Source organism: Ranitomeya variabilis, chromosome 7, assembly GCF_051348905.1.
Source record: "Ranitomeya variabilis isolate aRanVar5 chromosome 7, aRanVar5.hap1, whole genome shotgun sequence".
In the NCBI taxonomy this organism is placed as follows: Eukaryota; Metazoa; Chordata; class Amphibia; order Anura; family Dendrobatidae; genus Ranitomeya; species Ranitomeya variabilis.
This window is the reverse complement of record NC_135238.1, coordinates 16582047-16606498: the sequence shown is the minus strand read 5'-3', so window position 1 is coordinate 16606498 and position 24452 is coordinate 16582047. Positions and strand designations below refer to the sequence as shown.

General features: G+C 42.7%; 1 protein-coding gene across 1 annotated transcript; it reads right to left on the bottom strand.

Moving 5' to 3' along the window:
• Positions 1-1264: 1264 nt before the first annotated feature.
• SMIM22 (small integral membrane protein 22) lies at positions 1265-22828 on the bottom strand. The gene is made up of 4 exons (XM_077274289.1): positions 22641-22828; positions 19038-19210; positions 12709-12791; positions 1265-1837 (listed from the first exon to the last, which is right to left on the bottom strand). The coding sequence occupies exons 2-4, from the start codon at positions 19165-19167 to the stop codon at positions 1787-1789; spliced, it is 264 nt and encodes an 87-aa protein (XP_077130404.1). The 5' UTR covers positions 19168-19210; positions 22641-22828; the 3' UTR covers positions 1265-1786.
• Between the last annotated feature and the right edge of the window lie 1624 nt (positions 22829-24452).

The window sequence follows — 24452 nt, the reverse complement described above, 5'->3', positions numbered from 1 at the left end:
ACAAGAATAAAGCTGTTTGTGTAATCCTGGACAAGTCCTGGCCTTCTCCGATTGCATCCAAAGCGGAATTTTTCACTTTAGCTTTCTGTGTCAATGGGAGGAGACGATCTGGTATAACGGGTTTTATTGCAGCTCCGTTGTGGATAATTAACACTCACCTGCAATATTCCTTCCCCCTCCTCCACATTCCTGCTGCTTTCTGACCTTTGATTTGCAGCTCGATCTGTCCCTTACCTTCCCCCTTCCTAAATCTGACCTCCATGTGCAGTAGATAGGGGGGAACTGCCTGCGCTCTCTTCCACCACCTGCTGGTCAATATGGGAATTGCAGGTGTTTCTCACTGGAGGGAATGTGCAAAATTATCTGTAAAATCCAATCATCCCAAAATGGCATAACCAAGACCGTGCAGGCCATAATTAAGGAATTATCCTGGGGGTGGGGGGTGCCGTCCCTTTAAATAGGCTTGAAATCAAGAAAAATAGTAGCTGTAGCCTGAAACGCACCCACCTTACCTTTTACTCCTCACACATTCCTGTGCCCCAGGGGGATCGCAGACCATCTCTTAAAAGGGTGATCAAGTTTTTTTTTAATAGGTGGGGCGATTGATTTGATTGTGATCCATTATCCAAACAATTTGGATTCAGGGAGAATTGTGTAATGCCTCGTTTCTCCTGTAGGGGCGCTGCAGGGACAGAACTCGCAGGTGATCATCAGGACTGTTACTGTCCAAAAAATGACAATCCCTTTAAATGTCTGGAGAACCCCTTTAATTATTTTATTTCGCGGAGGGTTTGATATCGCATGACCCGGCGTAGTCCCGAGCGCTAATTGTTGACTTCCATCGTCATCGTCACATGAACGGATTCACATTAATGTCATTTTCTGCTTCTTTTTTTCACGCTATTAACCCCTTATACCCTAAATCTTCTGCTCCAAGTGTATAAAGCTCCTCGCCCTTATTATTGTCTGCAGTCACTAATCATAGTTGTGTCCTATTGGAGAAGAGATGCAGGGTAAAGTATGGTGGAGCGACCGCGCAGCGTCCTGCACCTCTGACGGGGGATTTGTGACGACCTTGCACCCCAATAGACCATGCAGCTGCCTCTATGGAGCCACAAATTCATAGGTAGATGTGACATTAAGGGGATAGAAGTGGGAAAACCCCTTTAAGAGACACTTGGTCCCATAGAGTGGCCCCTGCCATGACAGTGGGGGGTAATGTAAGGCACCGTGGGACCCCCAAGTCCTTTCATACAAATAGAAAAAAAGTTTTAAAAACTTTATTTTACAACAAAATATCTTCTTTGCTTTTTTTTTTTTCGTTTAATTTAAATTTATTTTGAATTTATTGCTCCATTCACACCCAAAGCTGCAAATACAATCCTGGCAGGTCGCCCAATTTAGCTTCACATCCCCAACATCTGAGCCCCCGATAATGCACCGTCCTGTCACAGCAAATCCTGAATGCAGCTCTGGGTGTGAGCGGAGAAAACCACAAGGAGCGAAAGATGCAACATGTACAAGACAGAAAATCTGAAGGAAACTTATAAGGACATCGCTCAGTCTCCAGCAATAAGCCCCTATGGAGGAAAAGAGGATTGTGCCCTCTAGTGGTGAAGGAGCGTATGGCGGCATAAATTCTAATAATCAATATCTGTTCTATTAATACAATCAGTGTTATTACGTCCTACATGTGATAATAATCCAGAGGAAGTAAGCGCATAACAGAACCTCAGTGATTCAGTTTCATTGTCTCCATTAGCTGTCAACCCAGGGACGGGTGAGACTACGGCTCCAGAGCGAGATTGTCAACCCCAACTTTCTGTTTATATTTTCTCTGTAAAAAAATGACAAAAATTGCTACATTACTGATCCAGAGTGCAAAAATATAACTACTATGATACTGCCCCTATGTACAGGAATATAACTACTATAATACTGCCCCTATATACAAGAATATAACTACTATAATACTGCCCCTATATACAAGAATATAACTACTATAATACTGCCTCTATGTACAAGAATATAACTACTATAATACTGCCCCTATGTACAAGAATATAACTACTATAATACTGCCCCTATATACAAGAATATAACTACTATAATACTGCTCCTATGTACAAGAGTATAACTACTATAATACTGCTCCTATGTACAAGAATATAACTACTATAATACTGCCCCTATGTACAAGAATATAACTACTATAATACTGCTCCAATGTACAAGAATATAACTACTATAATACTGCTCCTATGTACAAGAATATAACTACTATAATACTGCTCCTATATACAAGAATATAACTACTATAATACTGCTCCTATGTACAAGAATATAACTACTATAATACTGCTCCTATGTACAAGAATATAACTTCTATAATGCTGCCCCTATGTACAAGAATATAACTACTATAATACTGCCCCTATGTACAAGAATATAACTACTATAATACTGCTCCAATGTACAAGAATATAACTACTATAATACTGCTCCTATGTACTAGAATATAACTACTATAATACTGCTCCTATGTACAAGAATATAACTACTATAATACTGCCCCTATGTACAAGAATATAACTACTATAATGCTGCCCCTATGTACAAGAATATAACTACTATAATACTGCCCCTATGTACAAGAATATAACTACTATAATACTGCCCCTATGTACAGGAATATAACTACTATAATGCTGCCCCTATGTACAAGAATATAACTACTATAATACTGCCCCTATGTACAAGAATATAACTACTATAATACTGCCTCCTATGTACAAGAATATAACTACTATAATGCTGCCCCTATGTACAAGAATATAACTACTATAATACTGCCCCTATGTACAAGAATATAACTACTATAATACTGCCCCTATGTACAGGAATATAACTACTATAATACTGCTCCTATGTACAAGAATACAACTACTATAATACTGCTCCTACTGTATGTACAAGAATATAACTACTATAATACTGCTCCTATGTACAAGAATATAACTACTATAATACTGCTATGTACAAGAATATAACTACTATAATACTGCTCCTATGTACAAGAATATAACTACTATAATACTGCCCCTATGTACAAGAATATAACTACTATAATACTGCTCCTATGTACAAGAATATAACTACTATAATACTGCTCCTATGTACAGGAATATAACAACTATAATACTGCCCCTATGTACAAGAATATAACTACTATAATACTGCCCCATATGTACAAGAATATAACTACTATAATACTGCTCCTATGTACAAGAATATAACTACTATAATACTGCCCCTATGTACAAGAATATAACTACTATAATACTGCCTCCTATGTACAAGAATATAACTACTATAATGCTGCCCCTATGTACAAGAATATAACTACTATAATACTGCCCCTATGTACAAGAATATAACTACTATAATACTGCCCCTATGTACAAGAATATAACTACTATAATACTGCCCCTATGTACAAGAATATAACTGCTATAATACTGCCCCATATGTACAAGAATATAACTACTATAATACTGCCCCTATGTACAAGAACATAACTACTATAATACTGCTCCTATGTACAAGAATATAACTACTATAATACTGCCCCTATGTACAAGAATATAACTACTGTAATACTGCCCCTATGTACAAGAATATAACTACTATAATACTGCTCCTATGTACAAGAATATAACTACTATAATACTGCCCCTATGTACAAGAATATAACTACTATAATACTGCCCCTTATGTACAAGAATATAACTACTATAATACTGCTCCTGTGTACAAGAATATAACTACTATAATACTGCCCCTATGTACAAGAATATAACTACTATAATACTGCCCCTTATGTACAAGAATATAACTACTATAATACTGCCCCTATGTACAAGAACATAACTACTATAATACTGCTCCTATGTACAAGAATATAACTACTATAATACTGCCCCTATGTACAAGAATATAACTACTATAATACTGCCCCATATGTACAAGAATATAACTACTATAATACTGCCCCTATGTACAAGAATATAACTACTATAATACTGCTCCTATGTACAAGAATATAACTACTATAATACTGCCCCCCTATGTACAAGAATATAACTACTATAATACTGCCCCTATGTACAAGAATATAACTACTATAATACTGCTCCTATGTACAAGAATATAACTACTATAATACTGCCCCTATGTACAAGAATATAACTACTATAATACTGCCCCATATGTACAAGAATATAACTACTATAATACTGCCCCTATGTACAAGAATATAACTACTATAATACTGCCCATATGTACAAGAATATAACTACTATAATACTGCCCCATATGTACAAGAATATAACTACTATAATACTGCCCCTATGTACAAGAATATAACTACTATAATACTGTTCCTATGTACAAGAATATAACTACTATAATACTGCCCCTATGTACAAGAATATAACTACTATAATACTGCCCCATATGTACAAGAATATACTATAATACTGCCCCTATGTACAAGAATATAACTACTATAATACTGCTCCTATGTACAAGAATAGAACTACTATAATACTGCTCCTATGTACAAGAATATAACTACTATAATACTGCTCCTATGTACAAGAATATAACTACTATAATACTGCCCCTATGTACAAGAATATAACTACTATAATACTGCCCCTATGTACAAGAATATACTATAATACTGCCCTCTATGTACAAGAATATAACTACTATAATACTGCCCCTATGTACAAGAATATAACTACTATAATACTGCTCCTATGTACAAGAATATAACTACTATAATACTGCTCCTATGTACAAGAATAGAACTACTATAATACTGCCCCATATGTACAAGAATATACTATAATACTGCCCTCTATGTACAAGAATATAACTACTATAATACTGCCCCTATGTACAAGAATATAACTACTATAATACTGCTCCTATGTACAAGAATATAACTACTATAATACTGCTCCTATGTACAAGAATATAACTACTATAATACTGCCCCTATGTACAAGAATATAACTACTATAATACTGCCCCTATGTACAAGAATATAACTACTATAATACTGCTCCTATGTACAAGAATATAACTACTATAATACTGCTCCTATATACAAGAATATAACTGCTATAATACTGCCCCTATATACAAGAATATAACTACTATAATACTCCTATGTACAAGAATATAACTACTATAATACTGCCCTCTATGTACAAGAATATAACTACTATAATACTGCCTCCTATGTACAAGAATATAACTACTATAATACTGCCCCTATATACAAGAATATAACTACTATAATACTGCTCCTATGTACAAGAATATAACTACTATAATACTGCTCCTATGTACAAGAATATAACTACTATAATACTGCCCCCTACGTACAAGAATATAACTACTATAATACTGCCCCTATGTACAAGAATATAACTACTATAATACTGCCCCTATGTACAAGAATATAACTACTATAATACTGCTCCTATGTACAAGAATATAACTACTATAATACTGCCCCTATGTACAAGAATATAACTACTATAATACTGCCCCTATGTACAAGAATATAACTACTATAATACTGCCCTCTATGTACAAGAATATAACTACTATAATACTGCTCCTATGTACAAGAATATAACTACTATAATACTGCCCCTATGTACAAGAATATAACTACTATAATACTGCCCCTATGTACAAGAATATAACTACTATAATACTGCTCCTATGTACAAGAATATAACTACTATAATACTGCCCCTATGTATAAGAATATAACTACTATAATACTGCTCCTATGTACAAGAATATAACTACTATAATACTGCCCTCTATGTACAAGAATATAACTACTATAATACTGCTCCTATGTACAAGAATATAACTACTATAATACTGCCCCTATGTACAAGAATATAACTACTATAATACTGCCCCTATATACAAGAATATAACTACTATAATACTGCTCCTATGTACAAGAATATAACTACTATAATACTGCTCCAATGTACAAGAATATAACTACTATAATACTGCCCCCTACGTACAAGAATATAACTACTATAATACTGCCCCTATGTACAAGAATATAACTACTATAATACTGCCCCTATGTACAAGAATATAACTACTATAATACTGCTCCTATGTACAAGAATATAACTACTATAATACTGCTCCTATGTACAAGAATATAACTACTATAATACTGCCCCCTACGTACAAGAATATAACTACTATAATACTGCCCCTATGTATAGGAATATAACTACTATAATACTGCTCCTATATACAAGAATATAACTACTATAATACTGCCCCTATGTACAGGAATATAACTACTATAATACTGCCCCTATGTACAAGAATATAACTACTATAATACTGCTCCTATGTACAAGAATATAACTACTATAATACTGCCCCATATGTACAAGAATATAACTACTATAATACTGCTCCTATGTACAAGAATATAACTACTATAATACTGCCCCTATGTACAAGAATATAACTACTATAATACTGCTCCTATGTACAAGAATATAACTACTATAATACTGCTCCTATGTACAAGAATATAACTACTATAATACTGCTCCTATGTACAAGAATATAACTACTATAATACTGCCCCTATGTACAAGAATATAACTACTATAATACTGCTCCTATGTACAAGAATATAACTACTATAATACTGCCTCCTATGTACAAGAATATAACTACTATAATGCTGCCCCTATGTACAAGAATATAACTACTATAATACTGCCCCTATGTACAAGAATATAACTACTATAATACTGCCCCTATTGTACAAGAATATAACTACTATAATACTGCTCCTATGTACAAGAATATAACTAGTATAATACTGCCCCTATGTACAAGAATATAACTACTATAATACTGCTCCTATTGTACAAGAATATAACTACTATAATACTGCTCCTATGTACAAGAATATAACTAGTATAATACTGCCCCTATGTACAAGAATATAACTACTATAATACTGCTCCTATGTACAAGAATATAACTACTATAATACTGCCTCCTATGTACAAGAATATAACTACTATAATGCTGCCCCTATGTACAAGAATATAACTACTATAATACTGCCCCTATGTACAAGAATATAACTACTATAATACTGCCCCTATGTACAAGAATATAACTACTATAATACTGCTCCTATGTACAAGAATATAACTACTATAATACTGCTCCTATGTACAAGAATATAACTAGTATAATACTGCCCCTATGTACAAGAATATAACTACTATAATACTGCCCCTATGTACAAGAATATAACTACTATAATACTGCTCCTATGTACAAGAATATAACTACTATAATACTGCTCCTATGTACAAGAATATAACTAGTATAATACTGCCCCTATGTACAAGAATATAACTACTATAATACTGCTCCTATGTACAAGAATATAACTACTATAATACTGCCCCATATGTACAAGAATATAACTACTATAATACTGCTCCTATGTACAAGAATATAACTACTATAATACTGCTCCTATGTACAAGAATATAACTACTATAATACTGCCCCATATGTACAAGAATATAACTACTATAATACTGCCCCTATGTACAAGAATATAACTACTATAATACTGCTCCTATGTACAAGAATATAACTACTATAATACTGCTCCTATGTACAAGAATATAACTAGTATAATACTGCCCCTATGTACAAGAATATAACTACTATAATACTGCCCCTATGTACAAGAATATAACTACTATAATACTGCTCCTATGTACAAGAATATAACTACTATAATACTGCTCCTATGTACAAGAATATAACTAGTATAATACTGCCCCTATGTACAAGAATATAACTACTATAATACTGCTCCTATGTACAAGAATATAACTACTATAATACTGCCCCATATGTACAAGAATATAACTACTATAATACTGCTCCTATGTACAAGAATATAACTACTATAATACTGCTCCTATGTACAAGAATATAACTACTATAATACTGCCCCATATGTACAAGAATATAACTACTATAATACTGCCCCTATGTACAAGAATATAACTACTATAATACTGCTCCTATGTACAAGAATATAACTACTATAATACTGCTCCTATGTACAAGAATATAACTAGTATAATACTGCCCCTATGTACAAGAATATAACTACTATAATACTGCTCCTATGTACAAGAATATAACTACTATAATGCTGCCCCTATGTACAAGAATATAACTACTATAATACTGCCCCTATGTACAAGAATATAACTACTATAATACTGCCCCTATGTACAAGAATATAACTGCTATAATACTGCCCCTATGTACAAGAATATAACTGCTATAATACTGTCCCTATGTACAAGAATATAACTGCTATAATACTGCTCCTATGTACAAGAATATAACTACTATAATACTGCTCCTATGTACAAGAATATAACTACTATAATACTGCCCCTATGTACAAGAATATAACTACTATAATACTGCCCCCTATGTACAAGAATATAACTACTATAATACTGCCCCTATGTACAAGAATATAACTACTATAATACTGCTCCTATGTACAAGAATATAACTACTATAATACTGCCCCTATGTACAAGAATATAACTACTATAATACTGCCCCTTATGTACAAGAATATAACTACTATAATACTGCTCCTGTGTACAAGAATATAACTACTATAATACTGCCCCATATGTACAAGAATATAACTACTATAATACTGCCCCTATGTACAAGAATATAACTACTATAATACTGCTCCTATGTACAAGAATATAACTACTATAATACTGCCCCCCTATGTACAAGAATATAACTACTATAATACTGCCCCCCTATGTACAAGAATATAACTACTATAATACTGCCCCTATGTACAAGAATATAACTACTATAATACTGCTCCTATGTACAAGAATATAACTACTATAATACTGCCCCTATGTACAAGAATATAACTACTGTAATACTGCCCCATATGTACAAGAATATAACTACTATAATACTGCCCCTATGTACAAGAATATAACTACTATAATACTGCCCATATGTACAAGAATATAACTACTATAATACTGCCCCATATGTACAAGAATATAACTACTATAATACTGCCCCTATGTACAAGAATATAACTACTATAATACTGCTCCTATGTACAAGAATATAACTACTATAATACTGCCCCTATGTACAAGAATATAACTACTATAATACTGCCCCATATGTACAAGAATATACTATAATACTGCCCCTATGTACAAGAATATAACTACTATAATACCGCTCCTATGTACAAGAATATAACTACTATAATACTGCTCCTATGTACAAGAATAGAACTACTATAATACTGCTCCTATGTACAAGAATAGAACTACTATAATACTGCTCCTATGTACAAGAATATAACTACTATAATACTGCTCCTATGTACAAGAATATAACTACTATAATACTGCCCCTATGTACAAGAATATAACTACTATAATACTGCCCCTATGTACAAGAATATACTATAATACTGCCCTCTATGTACAAGAATATAACTACTATAATACTGCCCCTATGTACAAGAATATAACTACTATAATACTGCTCCTATGTACAAGAATATAACTACTATAATACTGCTCCTATGTACAAGAATATAACTACTATAATACTGCCCCATATGTACAAGAATATACTATAATACTGCCCTCTATGTACAAGAATATAACTACTATAATACTGCTCCTATGTACAAGAATATAACTACTATAATACTGCTCCTATGTACAAGAATATAACTACTATAATACTGCCCCTATGTACAAGAATATAACTACTATAATACTGCCCCTATGTACAAGAATATAACTACTATAATACTGCTCCTATGTACAAGAATATAACTACTATAATACTGCTCCTATATACAAGAATATAACTGCTATAATACTGCCCCTATATACAAGAATATAACTACTATAATACTGCTCCTATGTACAAGAATATAACTACTATAATACTGCTCCTATGTACAAGAATATAACTACTATAATACTGCCCTCTATGTACAAGAATATAACTACTATAATACTGCTCCTATGTACAAGAATATAACTACTATAATACTGCCCCTATGTACAAGAATATAACTACTATAATACTGCCCCTATATACAAGAATATAACTACTATAATACTGCTCCTATGTACAAGAATATAACTACTATAATACTGCTCCTATGTACAAGAATATAACTACTATAATACTGCCCCCTACGTACAAGAATATAACTACTATAATACTGCCCCTATGTACAAGAATATAACTACTATAATACTGCCCCTATGTACAAGAATATAACTACTATAATACTGCTCCTATGTACAAGAATATAACTACTATAATACTGCCCCTATGTACAAGAATATAACTACTATAATACTGCTCCTGTGTACAAGAATATAACTACTATAATACTGCCCCTATGTACAAGAATATAACTACTATAATACTGCCCTCTATGTACAAGAATATAACTACTATAATACTGCTCCTATGTACAAGAATATAACTACTATAATACTGCCCCTATGTACAAGAATATAACTACTATAATACTGCCCCTATGTACAAGAATATAACTACTATAATACTGCTCCTATGTACAAGAATATAACTACTATAATACTGCCCCTATGTATAAGAATATAACTACTATAATACTGCTCCTATGTACAAGAATATAACTACTATAATACTGCCCTCTATGTACAAGAATATAACTACTATAATACTGCTCCTATGTACAAGAATATAACTACTATAATACTGCCCCTATGTACAAGAATATAACTACTATAATACTGCCCCTATATACAAGAATATAACTACTATAATACTGCTCCTATGTACAAGAATATAACTACTATAATACTGCTCCTATGTACAAGAATATAACTACTATAATACTGCCCCCTACGTACAAGAATATAACTACTATAATACTGCCCCTATGTACAAGAATATAACTACTATAATACTGCCCCTATGTACAAGAATATAACTACTATAATACTGCTCCTATGTACAAGAATATAACTACTATAATACTGCTCCTATGTACAAGAATATAACTACTATAATACTGCCCCCTACGTACAAGAATATAACTACTATAATACTGCCCCTATGTATAGGAATATAACTACTATAATACTGCTCCTATATACAAGAATATAACTACTATAATACTACCCCTATGTACAAGAATATAACTACTATAATACTGCCCCTATGTACAAGAATATAACTACTATAATACTGCCCCTATGTACAAGAATATAACTACTATAATACTGCCCCTATGTACAAGAATATAACTACTATAATACTGCCCCCTATGTTCAAGAATATAACTACTATAATACTGCCCCTATGTACAAGAATATAACTACTATAATACTGCTCCTATGTACAAGAATAGAACTACTATAATACTGCTCCTATGTACAGGAATATAACTACTATAATACTACCCCTATGTACAAGAATATAACTACTATAATACTGCCCCCTATGTTCAAGAATATAACTACTATAATACTGCCCCTATGTACAAGAATATAACTACTATAATACTGCTCCTATGTACAAGAATATAACTACTATAATACTGCTCCTATGTACAAGAATATAACTACTATAATACTGCCCCCCATGTACAAGAATATAACATGCTATCTTCCCTTTCTGTCCGTGTGCTGGACTCTCTTTTGTCTCCTCGTTATCATTAGTGAGATACTATGAGCGGTTATCTGTCAGTTGATTACACATTATTGCGGTACATATTATTACGGTACAGATATGGCATCATTTTCTAGTCCTGTTTCCGCTCCTAGAGATAAGTCAGTCTGTGTTACCATTGTGCTGTATGTACTGGGATGTGGCGACACTCTCACTACCTGTCGGTTTTCCGCCTGCCCCCCATACTCTTTTGCTCTATGTTTATTGGGGGTCTGTCCGCGCTCTTGCTATTGCTCTGATGTCCGGGATGATACGATTTTTTGTCATTATTTTCTCACTTTTATATTTTCTCACTTTTATGTTTCCTACAGTCTCTGCAGCCAGAATCGGATTATTTTCTTTTATGGCTGAATGACTTGGAAAACAGAAATTGCGGCATTACTGGAAAGGCGGCGTGATATGGCGGCACTCTTCCTATGGAACGCTAGATTTGTAGTATAAGGTCCATGGGTCACCGGGGGCATTAATATTGGACTAGTGTTAGAATTTATTGCTGATATTTTGGGAAAGGTATGGCGGTTACCCAGATAGCGCGTGGTATTTGAGCACTATATGGGGGTATTATTTGGGCCTGTATTGTTATGATGACGTCTCACACAATATAAGGTGGAATTTTCCCTAAACTCCTGGAGTGTTGAGACCTAATCCAATATGGCCCCCCGAGGGCCGAGGATTGCCTGTCGTGTGTCTCCTTGTGCGCCAGGAATTGGCTGCTGTCTTAGCGGAGCTGACGGCTCGGTCCGTGGGGAGAAGGCGACAGGCGCAGACTCGTGTTACCTTGTCAACTTGGGAATCGCAGTCACAACAACAGCAGCAACAGCATCTGATGAGGACCAGGAGGATGAGGAGGAGGATGAGCCCTGGGGACAGAAGGACGGATGACAGATGGGTCCACAATGACAGGATGGGTGATTGTACGCAGCCTGCACTCACTTCTATCACTTTCCCAGACTTTCCTCCGCTTTTAGGATGACTCTTTTCACCATAATCAGGCAGTGCAAACAGGCTGACCATCACCCGATGACGGAGGACACACAATTGTTAACTTATAAGCTCATCTAAGCATACGATCGAGCGCTCGATAACTCACTCATTGTGGGAAGCCCCTGAGGAACCGGCGCTCAATAGTGCACTCAGGGATTTGGGCACTCTATTCCACACTCTTTTAGGAGGTCACTTTTAGGCAGCCAATAGCTCACATACCCACTGAGGTGCTCAGTGTTTCCTCCATCACCACCCTCACTTGCTCACACTCAGTCCCTATGTTATCCCCTGAGGTGCTCAGTGTTTCCTCCATCACCACCCTCACGTGCTCACACTCAGTCCCTATGTTATCCCCTGAGGTGCTCAGTGTTTCCTCCATCCCCACCCACACTTGCTCACATTCAGTCCCTATGTTATCCCCTGAGGTGCTCAGTGTTTCCTCCATCCCCACCCTCACTTGCGCACACTCAGTCTGTATGTTATCCCCTGAGGTGCTCAGTGTTTCCTCCATCACCACCCTCACTTGCTCACACTCAGTCTCTATGTTATCCCCTGAGGTGCTCAGTGTTTCCTCCATCCCCACCCTCACTTGCGCACACTCAGTCTGTATGTTATCCCCTGAGGTGCTCAGTGTTTCCTCCATTTCACCCTCACTTGCTCACACTCAGTCCCTATGTTATCCCCTGAGGTGCTCAGTGTTTCCTCCATCACCTCCCTCACTTGCTCACACTCAGTCCCTATGTTATCCCCTAAGGTGCTCAGTGTTTCCTCCATTTCACCCTCACATGCTCACACTCAGTCCCTATGTTATCCCCTGAGGTGCTCAGTGTTTCCTCCATTTCACCCTCACATGCTTACACTCAGTCTGTATGTTATCCCCTGAGGTGCTCAGTGTTTCCTCCATCACCACCCTCACTTGCTCACACTCAGTCCCTATGTTATCCCCTGAGGTGCTCAGTGTTTCCTCCATCACCACCCTCACTTGCTCACACTCAGTCCCTATGTTATCCCCTGAGGTGCTCAGTGTTTCCTCCATCACCACCCTCACTTGCTCACACTCCGTCCCTATGTTATCCCCTGAGGTGCTCAGCGTTTCCTCCATCACCACCCTCACTTGCTCACACTTAGTCCCTATGTTATCCCCTGAGGTGCTCAGTGTTTCCTCCATCACCTCCCTCACTTGTTCACACTCAGTCGCTATGTTATCCCCTGAGGTGCTCAGTGTTTCCTCCATCACCACCCTCACTTGCTCACACTCAGTCTCTATGTTATCCCCTGAGGTGCTCAGTGTTTCCTCCATCCCCACCCTCACTTGCTCACACTCAGTCCCTATGTTATCCCCTGAGGTGCTCAGTGTTTCTACCATCACCACCCTCACGTGCTCACACTCAGTCCCTATGTTATCCCCTGAGGTGCTCAGTGTTTCCTCCATCACCACCCCCACTTGCTCACACTCAATCTCTACGTTATCCCCTGAGGTGCTCAGTGTTTCCTCCATCACCACCGTCACTTGCTCACACTCAGTCTCTATGTTATCCCCTGAGGTGCTCAGTGTTTCCTCCATCACCACCCTCACTTGCTCACACTCAGTCTCTATGTTATCCCTTGAGGTGCTCAGTGTTTCCTCCATCCCCACCCTCACTTGCTCACACTCAGTCCCTATGTTATCCCCTGAGGTGCTCAGTGTTTCCTCCATCACCACCCTCACTTGCTCACACTCAGTCTCTATGTTATCCCCTGAGGTGCTCAGTGTTTCCTCAATCCCCACCCTCACTTGCTCACACTCAGTCTCTATGTTATCCCCTGAGGTGCTCAGTGTTTCCTCCATCACCACCCTCACTTGCTCACACTCAGTCTCTATGTTATCCCCTGAGGTGCTCAGTGTTTCCTCCATCCCCACCCTCACTTGCTCACACTCAGTCCCTATGTTATCCCCTGAGGTGCTCAGTGTTTCCTCAATCCCCACCCTCACTTGCTCACACTCAGTCCCTATGTTATCCCCTGAGGTGCTCAGTGTTTCCTCAATCCCCACCCTCACTTGCTCACACTCAATCTCTATGTTATCCCCTGAGGTGCTCAGTGTTTCCTCCATCACCACCCTCACTTGCTCACACTCAGTCCCTATGTTATCGCCTGAGGTGCTCAGTGTTTCTTCCATCCCCACCCTCACTTGCTCACACTCAGTCCCTGTGTTATCCCCTGAGGTGCTCAGTGTTTCCTCCATCACCACCCTCACTTGCTCACACTCAGTCCCTATGTTATTCCCTGAGGTGCTCAGTGTTTCCTCCATCACCACCCTCACTTGCTCACACTCAGTCCCTATGTTATCGCCTGAGGTGCTCAGTGTTTCCTCCATCCCCACCCTCACTTGCTCACACTCAGTCCCTATGTTATCCCCTGAGGTGCTCAGTGTTTCCTCCATCACCACCCTCACTTGCTCACACTCAGTCCCTATGTTATTCCCTGAGGTGCTCAGTGTTTCCTCCATCACCACCCTCACTTGCTCACACTCAGTCCCTATGTTATCGCCTGAGGTGCTCAGTGTTTCCTCCATCCCCACCCTCACTTGCTCACACTCAGTCCCTATGTTATCCCCTGAGGTGCTCAGTGTTTCCTCCATCACCACCGTCACTTGCTCACACTCAGTCTCTATGTTATCCCCTGAGGTGCTCAGTGTTTCCTCCATCACCTCCCTCACTTGTTCACACTCAGTCCCTATGTTATCCCCTGAGGTGCTCAGTGTTTCCTCCATCACCACCCTCACTTGCTCACACTCAGTCTCTATGTTATCCCCTGAGGTGCTCAGTGTTTCCTCCATCCCCACCCTCACTTGCTCACACTCAGTCCCTATGTTATCCCCTGAGGTGCTCAGTGTTTCTACCATCACCACCCTCACGTGCTCACACTCAGTCCCTATGTTATCCCCTGAGGTGCTCAGTGTTTCCTCCATCACCACCCCCACTTGCTCACACTCAATCTCTACGTTATCCCCTGAGGTGCTCAGTGTTTCCTCCATCACCACCGTCACTTGCTCACACTCAGTCTCTATGTTATCCCCTGAGGTGCTCAGTGTTTCCTCCATCACCACCCTCACTTGCTCACACTCAGTCTCTATGTTATCCCTTGAGGTGCTCAGTGTTTCCTCCATCCCCACCCTCACTTGCTCACGCTCAGTCCCTATGTTATCCCCTGAGGTGCTCAGTGTTTCCTCCATCACCACCCTCACTTGCTCACACTCAGTCTCTATGTTATCCCCTGAGGTGCTCAGTGTTTCCTCAATCCCCACCCTCACTTGCTCACACTCAGTCTCTATGTTATCCCCTGAGGTGCTCAGTGTTTCCTCCATCACCACCCTCACTTGCTCACACTCAGTCTCTATGTTATCCCCTGAGGTGCTCAGTGTTTCCTCCATCCCCACCCTCACTTGCTCACACTCAGTCCCTATGTTATCCCCTGAGGTGCTCAGTGTTTCCTCAATCCCCACCCTCACTTGCTCACACTCAGTCCCTATGTTATCCCCTGAGGTGCTCAGTGTTTCCTCAATCCCCACCCTCACTTGCTCACACTCAATCTCTATGTTATCCCCTGAGGTGCTCAGTGTTTCCTCCATCACCACCCTCACTTGCTCACACTCAGTCCCTATGTTATCGCCTGAGGTGCTCAGTGTTTCCTCCATCCCCACCCTCACTTGCTCACACTCAGTCCCTATGTTATCCCCTGAGGTGCTCAGTGTTTCCTCCATCACCACCCTCACTTGCTCACACTCAGTCCCTATGTTATTCCCTGAGGTGCTCAGTGTTTCCTCCATCACCACCCTCACTTGCTCACACTCAGTCCCTATGTTATCGCCTGAGGTGCTCAGTGTTTCCTCCATCCCCACCCTCACTTGCTCACACTCAGTCCCTATGTTATCCCCTGAGGTGCTCAGTGTTTCCTCCATCACCACCCTCACTTGCTCACACTCAGTCCCTATGTTATTCCCTGAGGTGCTCAGTGTTTCCTCCATCACCTCCCTCACTTGCTCACACTCAGTCCCTATGTTATCCCCTGAGGTGCTCAGTGTTTCCTCAATCCCCACCCTCACTTGCTCACACTCAGTCTCTATGTTATCCCCTGAGGTGCTCAGTGTTTCCTCCATCACCACCCTCACTTGCTCACACTCAGTCTCTATGTTATCGCCTGAGGTGCTCAGTGTTTCCTCCATCCCCACCCTCACTTGCTCACACTCAGTCCCTATGTTATCCCCTGAGGTGCTCAGTGTTTCCTCAATCCCCACCCTCACTTGCTCACACTCAGTCCCTATGTTATCCCCTGAGGTGCTCAGTGTTTCCTCAATCCCCACCCTCACTTGCTCACACTCAATCTCTATGTTATCCCCTGAGGTGCTCAGTGTTTCCTCCATCACCACCCTCACTTGCTCACACTCAGTCCCTATGTTATCGCCTGAGGTGCTCAGTGTTTCCTCCATCCCCACCCTCACTTGCTCACACTCAGTCCCTATGTTATCCCCTGAGGTGCTCAGTGTTTCCTCCATCACCACCCTCACTTGCTCACACTCAGTCCCTATGTTATTCCCTGAGGTGCTCAGTGTTTCCTCCATCACCACCCTCACTTGCTCACACTCAGTCCCTATGTTATCGCCTGAGGTGCTCAGTGTTTCCTCCATCCCCACCCTCACTTGCTCACACTCAGTCCTTATGTTATCCCCTGAGGTGCTCAGTGTTTCCTCCATCACCACCCTCACTTGCTCACACTCAGTCCCTATGTTATTCCCTGAGGTGCTCAGTGTTTCCTCCATCACCACCCTCACTTGCTCACACTCAGTCCCTATGTTATCGCCTGAGGTGCTCAGTGTTTCCTCCATCCCCACCCTCACTTGCTCACACTCAGTCCCTATGTTATCCCCTGAGGTGCTCAGTGTTTCCTCCATCACCACCCTCACGTGCTCACACTCAGTCCCTATGTTATCCCCTGAGGTGCTCAGTGTTTCCTCCATCCCCACCCTCACTTGCTCACACTCAGTCCCTATGTTATCCCCTGAGGTGCTCAGTGTTTCTACCATCACCACCCTCACGTGCTCACACTCAGTCCCTATGTTATCCCCTGAGGTGCTCAGTGTTTCCTCCATCACCACCCCCACTTGCTCACACTCAGTCCCTATGTTATCCCCTGAGGTGCTCAGTGTTTCCTCCATCACCACCGTCACTTGCTCACACTCAGTCTCTATGTTATCCCCTGAGGTGCTCAGTGTTTCCTCCATCACCACCCTCACTTGCTCACACTCAGTCTCTATGTTATCCCTTGAGGTGCTCAGTGTTTCCTCCATCCCCACCCTCACTTGCTCACACTCAGTCCCTATGTTATCCCCTGAGGTGCTCAGTGTTTCCTCCATCACCACCCTCACTTGCTCACACTCAGTCTCTATGTTATCCCCTGAGGTGCTCAGTGTTTCCTCAATCCCCACCCTCACTTGCTCACACTCAGTCTCTATGTTATCCCCTGAGGTGCTCAGTGTTTCCTCCATCACCACCCTCACTTGCTCACACTCAGTCTCTATGTTATCCCCTGAGGTGCTCAGTGTTTCCTCCATCCCCACCCTCACTTGCTCACACTCAGTCCCTATGTTATCCCCTGAGGTGCTCAGTGTTTCCTCCATCCCCACCCTCACTTGCTCACACTCAGTCCCTATGTTATTCCCTGAGGTGCTCAGTGTTTCCTCCATCCCCACCCTCACTTGCTCACACTCAGTCCCTATGTTATCGCCTGAGGTGCTCAGTGTTTCCTCCATCCCCACCCTCACTTGCTCACACTCAGTCCCTATGTTATCCCCTGAGGTGCTCAGTGTTTCCTCCATCACCACCCTCACTTGCTCACACTCAGTCCCTATGTTATTCCCTGAGGTGCTCAGTGTTTCCTCCATCACCACCCTCACTTGCTCACACTCAGTCCCTATGTTATCGCCTGAGGTGCTCAGTGTTTCCTCCATCACCACCCTCACTTGCTCACACTTAGTCCCTATGTTATCCCCTGAGGTGCTCAGTGTTTCCTCCATCCTTTTTACTTTCTGTCCTTGTGCTGCCCAAATTGTGGTTAAAAGAAAATAAAGATGAAAAAATTCTCACCTATAAAGGTAAAGAAAATGGCAAAAGCGGCGATATCCCAATCTGACTGGAACATCTGCTTGGTGGCGAGACGTCCCAGCACATCGTTCCACTGGTTTTCCAGCTGCTGTCCGATATTATTGCTGGTCATTGTGGGGTAGGAGGGTGATGCCGCTTCTCTGTTATCCCGTCACCTTCCCATTAATCAAAAGAGACAAATCTATCATTAATATAACATGTAACATGGCGGTTGCTTCATCTGCCGAGATTTTATTTTAGTTTTTCAATTTTGGTCAAATTAATTTCTCCCTAAAATCGGTTCCTTATGTGTCTGCAGAAAATATGGAAAACTAAATTTACATTTATCCTGAGGCTCGATGTTTGCTTGTTGTCTTGTCGCCACAATGACAGAAATAAAACCAAATGTGTCACTTTCTCTTTCCTGTTTCCATCATCGTTAACAGTCGTTATCTGTTTGGTAAGTTGTTTTTTTTTCTTAATTTCATCTTTTACCTTTTCTTTTTGCTACCTGGAAACCATCAACAAGCTGCAGGGGAAGAATCTGTTGTGTTATGTCCCCCTCTTACCACTGGCGCATCCTTTGAAGAAGATGAAAGGGCAAAACCTTTTTAGGACAGGATGACGAGCGCATGGTTTTATTTTCCTAAATTGGATAATATTGATGTTATCCCTAGTGAATGCTCCGAGCCGCACTGTGGTTATGGTAAAGCTCCGGGCCGTGCTGTAGTTATGGTAACGCTCCGGGCCGCACTGTGGTTATGGTAACGCTCCGGGCCGTGCTGTGGTTATGGTAACGCTCCGGGCCGTGCTGTGGTTATGGTGGACGCTCCAGGCCGCGCTGTAGTTATGGTAATGCTCCGAGACGCGCTGTGGTCATGGTAACGCTCCGGGCCGCACTGTGGTTATGGTAACGCTCCGGGCCGCACTGTGGTTATGGTAACGCTCCGGGCCGCACTGTGGTTATGGTAACGCTCCGGGTCGTGCTGTGGTTATGGTGGACGCTCCAGGCCGCGCTGTAGTTATAGTGGACGCTCCGGGCCGCACTGTGGTTATGGTAACACTCCGGGTCGTGCTGTGGTTATGGTAACGCTCCGGGCCGTGCTGTGGTTATGGTAACGCTCCGGGCCGTGCTGTGGTTATGGTAATGCTCCAGGCCGTGCTGTGGTTATGGTGAACACTCCGGGCCGTGCTGTGGTTATGGTGGACGCTCCAGGCTGCGCTGTAGTTATGGTGAACGCTCCGGGCCGTGCTGTGGTTTATGGTGGACGCTCCAGGCCATGCTTTGGTTATGGTGAACGCTTCAGGCCACTCGGTGGTTATGGTGGACACTCTGGGCCGCTCTGTGGTTATGGTGGATGCTCCGGGCTGTGCTGTGGTTATGGTGAACACTCTGGGCCCCGCTGTGGTTTATGGTTGATGCTCCGGGCCATGCTGTGGTTATGGTGAATGCTCCGGGCCCCGCTGTGGTTATGGTTGATGCTCCGGGCTGTGCTGTGGTTATGGTTGATGCTCCGGGCCGTGCTGTGGTTATGGTGAACGCTCCGAGCCACGCTGTGGTTATGGTGAACGCTCCGGGCTGCGCTGTCGTTATGGTGAACGCGCCGAGCCACGCTGTGGTTATGGTGGACTCACTGGGCCGTGCTGTGGTTATGGTGGACCCTCCGGGCCGTGCTGTGGTTATGGTGGATGCTCCGGGCCGTGCTGTGGTTATGGTGGACGCTCCGGGCTGTGCTGTGGTTATGGTGGACGCTCCAGGCCGTGCTGTGGTTATGGTGGACACTCCAGGCCGCGCTGTGGTTATGGTGGACGCTCCGGGCCACGCTGTGGTTATGGTGGACGCTCCGAGCCACGCTGTGGTTATGGTAACGCTCTAGGCCGTGCTGTGGTTATGGTGAACGCTCTGGGCCACGCTGTGGTTATGGTGGACGCTCCGGGCCACGCTGTGGTTATGGTGAATGTTCCGGGTCATGCTGTGGTTATGGTGAACACTCAGGGCCGTGCTGTGGTTATGGTGGATGCTCCGAGCCACGCTGTGGTTATGGTGGACACTCTGGGCCGTGCTATGGTTATGGTGGACACTCGGAGCTGCGCTGGTGGACGCTCCGGGCCCCGCTGTGGTTATGCTGGACACTCCGGGCCCCGCTGTGGTTATGGTGAACGCTCCGGGCTGTGCTGTAGTGATGGTGAACGCTCCGGGATGCTCTGTGGTTATGGTGGACGCTTCGGGCCGTGCTGTGGTTATGGTGGACGCTGCGGGCCGCATTGCGGTTATGGTGGAAGCTCCGGGCAGCCCTGTGGTTATGGTAACACTCCAGACCACGCTGTGGTTATGGTTGATGCTCCGGGCCGTGCTGTGGTTATGGTGGACGCTCCGAGCCGCGCTGTGGTTATGGTAACGCTCCAGGCCGTGCTGTGGTTATGGTGGACGCTCCAGGCCGCGCTGTGGTTATGGTTGATGCTCCGGGCCGTGCTGTGGTTATGGTGAACGCTCCGGGATGCTCTGTGGTTATGGTGAATGCTGCGGGCCGCATTGTGGTTATGGTGGAAGCTCCGGGCTGCCCTGTGGTTATGGTAACGCTCTGGGCCCCGCTGTGGTTATGGTAACACTCCAGACCACGCTGTGGTTATGGTGAATGCTCCGGGCCCCGCTGTGGTTTATTGTGGACGCTCCGGGCCGTGCTGGTTTATGGTGGACACTCTCAGCTGCCAGCTTTACCTCGGCCGCACCTTTCCTGCAGGATAAATACTTTACGTCCTTGTTCCTTGTTCCGTCGGCGGAGTGTGTGATCTAGGTTGTATTATTCTCTCCCCAGAGATGAGAAGACACGGAGGAGATGGCACCATCACACACATCACACATACGTAGATCTAGTACCGCTATAACACAGCGACCATTTGGTGCATGGAAACTAAACCCCCGATATAAGAAGGTTTCTCCGCCCCATATAATAATCCCCCATATCTGCAGATCAGATCTACAACCATCAGATCCCGGAGTCACTTTCTCGCCTGTTAATAATTCTTCACAATCTTCTTGGACCCCCGCGGCATCTATAGAGAGGCGGGGATGGGCTGACCGCCTGCGGGCACCGTGCCCCCATAGCGCCCTTACTCTGGTGTTACACGGCAGTGATGGGGGTCGCCTAATCACCTCCAGGATGAGACATTTTGCCTGCACTGATACACTGTAACAAACCATTAGGACACTGGAGAAATTTGTGCTTTTTCAGTTTCTGGCCGTCACCTCTGTTCGCTGTCGGTGAATGAGAACCAAAGAATAAACCCCCGATATAATCTACTTCCCACAGCTGAGGGTTTGTTGCAGTTCCATCCAGTCTGGGCAAAATAACATTTTTCCTGTCCTGATACATTGTACTGGTCACCAGCTCTACAGAGGATTGTTCAGACTGGATGCAATTGCAACAAACTCCCAGCTGTGAGAACTATCGTGTCACGGCTTTCAGCCTCTGGATCTATGTCCTCAGTCACTGACAAGAACCAGACAAGTGTCTGCGGCATGGCTCTGCCGTTACCAGGGCGGACCGGGAACAGACGGATAATCATCCGGTACTCGGGGGTGCTACTGATAATGGGGGTACGCACCTGCAGAGGGGGAGGTCTGGCCAGTCCAGCGTCTCCTGTCTTCCTGCTTCCTGCATTGTGGGCAGGTGAGGAGCCTGTGTGACAACCTGCGGAGGAGGAGGAGGAGGAGAGTAGTCAGGAACAGCAGAACACGAATCCTAACCTAACCCTACTGCCGCTCACACCTCTCCCTACTCACAGCTGAGGGTTTGTCGCAATTACATCTGCCTGAACAATTCTCTGTGAGCCAAACACATCAGCAGCACAAATCTCTGCTGGTTTGTTACAATGTATCAGGGCACAAAGCATCAGCCATACTGGATACCATTGTAACAAACCGTCAGCTGTGAGCAGGACGAGCCATTATATACTGACAGCAAGCGGAGATCTCGAGAAGAACGCCATCTCTACTGCCACCTACTGGAGGGAGCGTCCCATAAAGTCAATGCCTGACCCTTTAATGAAGAGGCCGTGTTAGCCGCAAACACGTGGATTTCTGGAGACCCCGCTCAGATGATGAGACCACTTCCTCCGTAGCAGATGACCCCTGGAGAGGGATCGATCACCGCGCCACTGCTGTATGCACAAATCATTGAAAATAATGGCTTATCAATAAACTCCAGGGAGACAGCCAATAATCCCACCGCACAGTGCCCACTAGATGGCAGGGAACGTGGGCCAGAAGTCAAAGGGTTAATCAGGTGTCAAAAACTTACTATAGGGATCACAGCTTCACATACCCTCCTAGTGGTGGCTGCAAAAAGAATGCTATCATGTATCTCTGTATACAGGGAGCTCCCCCTAGTGGTGGCTGCAGACAGGAGCTTATCATGTATCTCTGTATACTGGGAGCTCCCCCTAGTGGTGACTGCAGACAGGATCTTATCATGTATCTCTGTATACAGGGAGCTCCCCCTAGTGGTGGCTGCAGACAGGATCTTATCATGTATCTCTGTATACAGGGAGCTCCCCTAGTGGTGGCTGCAGACAGAATCTTATCATGTATCTCTGTATACAGGGAGCTCCCCCTAGTGGTGGCTGCAGACGGGATCTTATCATGTATCTCTATACAGGGAGCTCCCCCTAGTGGTGGCTGCAGACAGGATCTTATCATGTATCTCTATACAGGGAGCTCCCCCTAGTGGTGGCTGCAGACAGGATCTTATCATGTATCTCTGTATACAGGGAGCTCCCCCTAGTGGTGGCTGCAGAAAGGATCTTATCATGTATCTGTATACAGGGAGCTCCCCCTAGTGGTGACTGCAGACAGGATCTTATCATGTATCTCTGTATACAGGGAGCTCCCCCTAGTGGTGGCTGCAGACAGGCTCTTATCATGTATCTCTGTATACAGGGAGCTCCCCCTAGTGGTGGCTGCAGACAGGATCTTATCATGTATCTCTGTATACAGAGCTCCCCCTAGTGGTGGCTGCAGACAGGATCTTATCATGTGTCTGTGTATACAGGGAGCTCCCCCTAGTGGTGGCTGCAGACAGGATCTTATCATGTATCTCTGTATACAGGGAGCTCCCCCTAGTGGTGGCTGCAGACAGGATCTTATCATGTATCTCTGTATACAGGGAGCTCCCCCTAGTGGTGACTGCAGACAGGATCTTATCATGTATCTCTGTATACAGGGAGCTCCCTCTAGTGGTGGCTGCAGACAGGATCTTATCAAGTATCTCTGTATACAGGGAACTCCCCCTAGTGGTGACTGCAGACAGGATCTTATCATGTATCTCTGTATACAGGGAGCTCCCCCTAGTGGTGACTGCAGACAGGATCTTATCATGTATCTCTGTATACAGGGAGCTCCCTCTAGTGGTGGCTGCA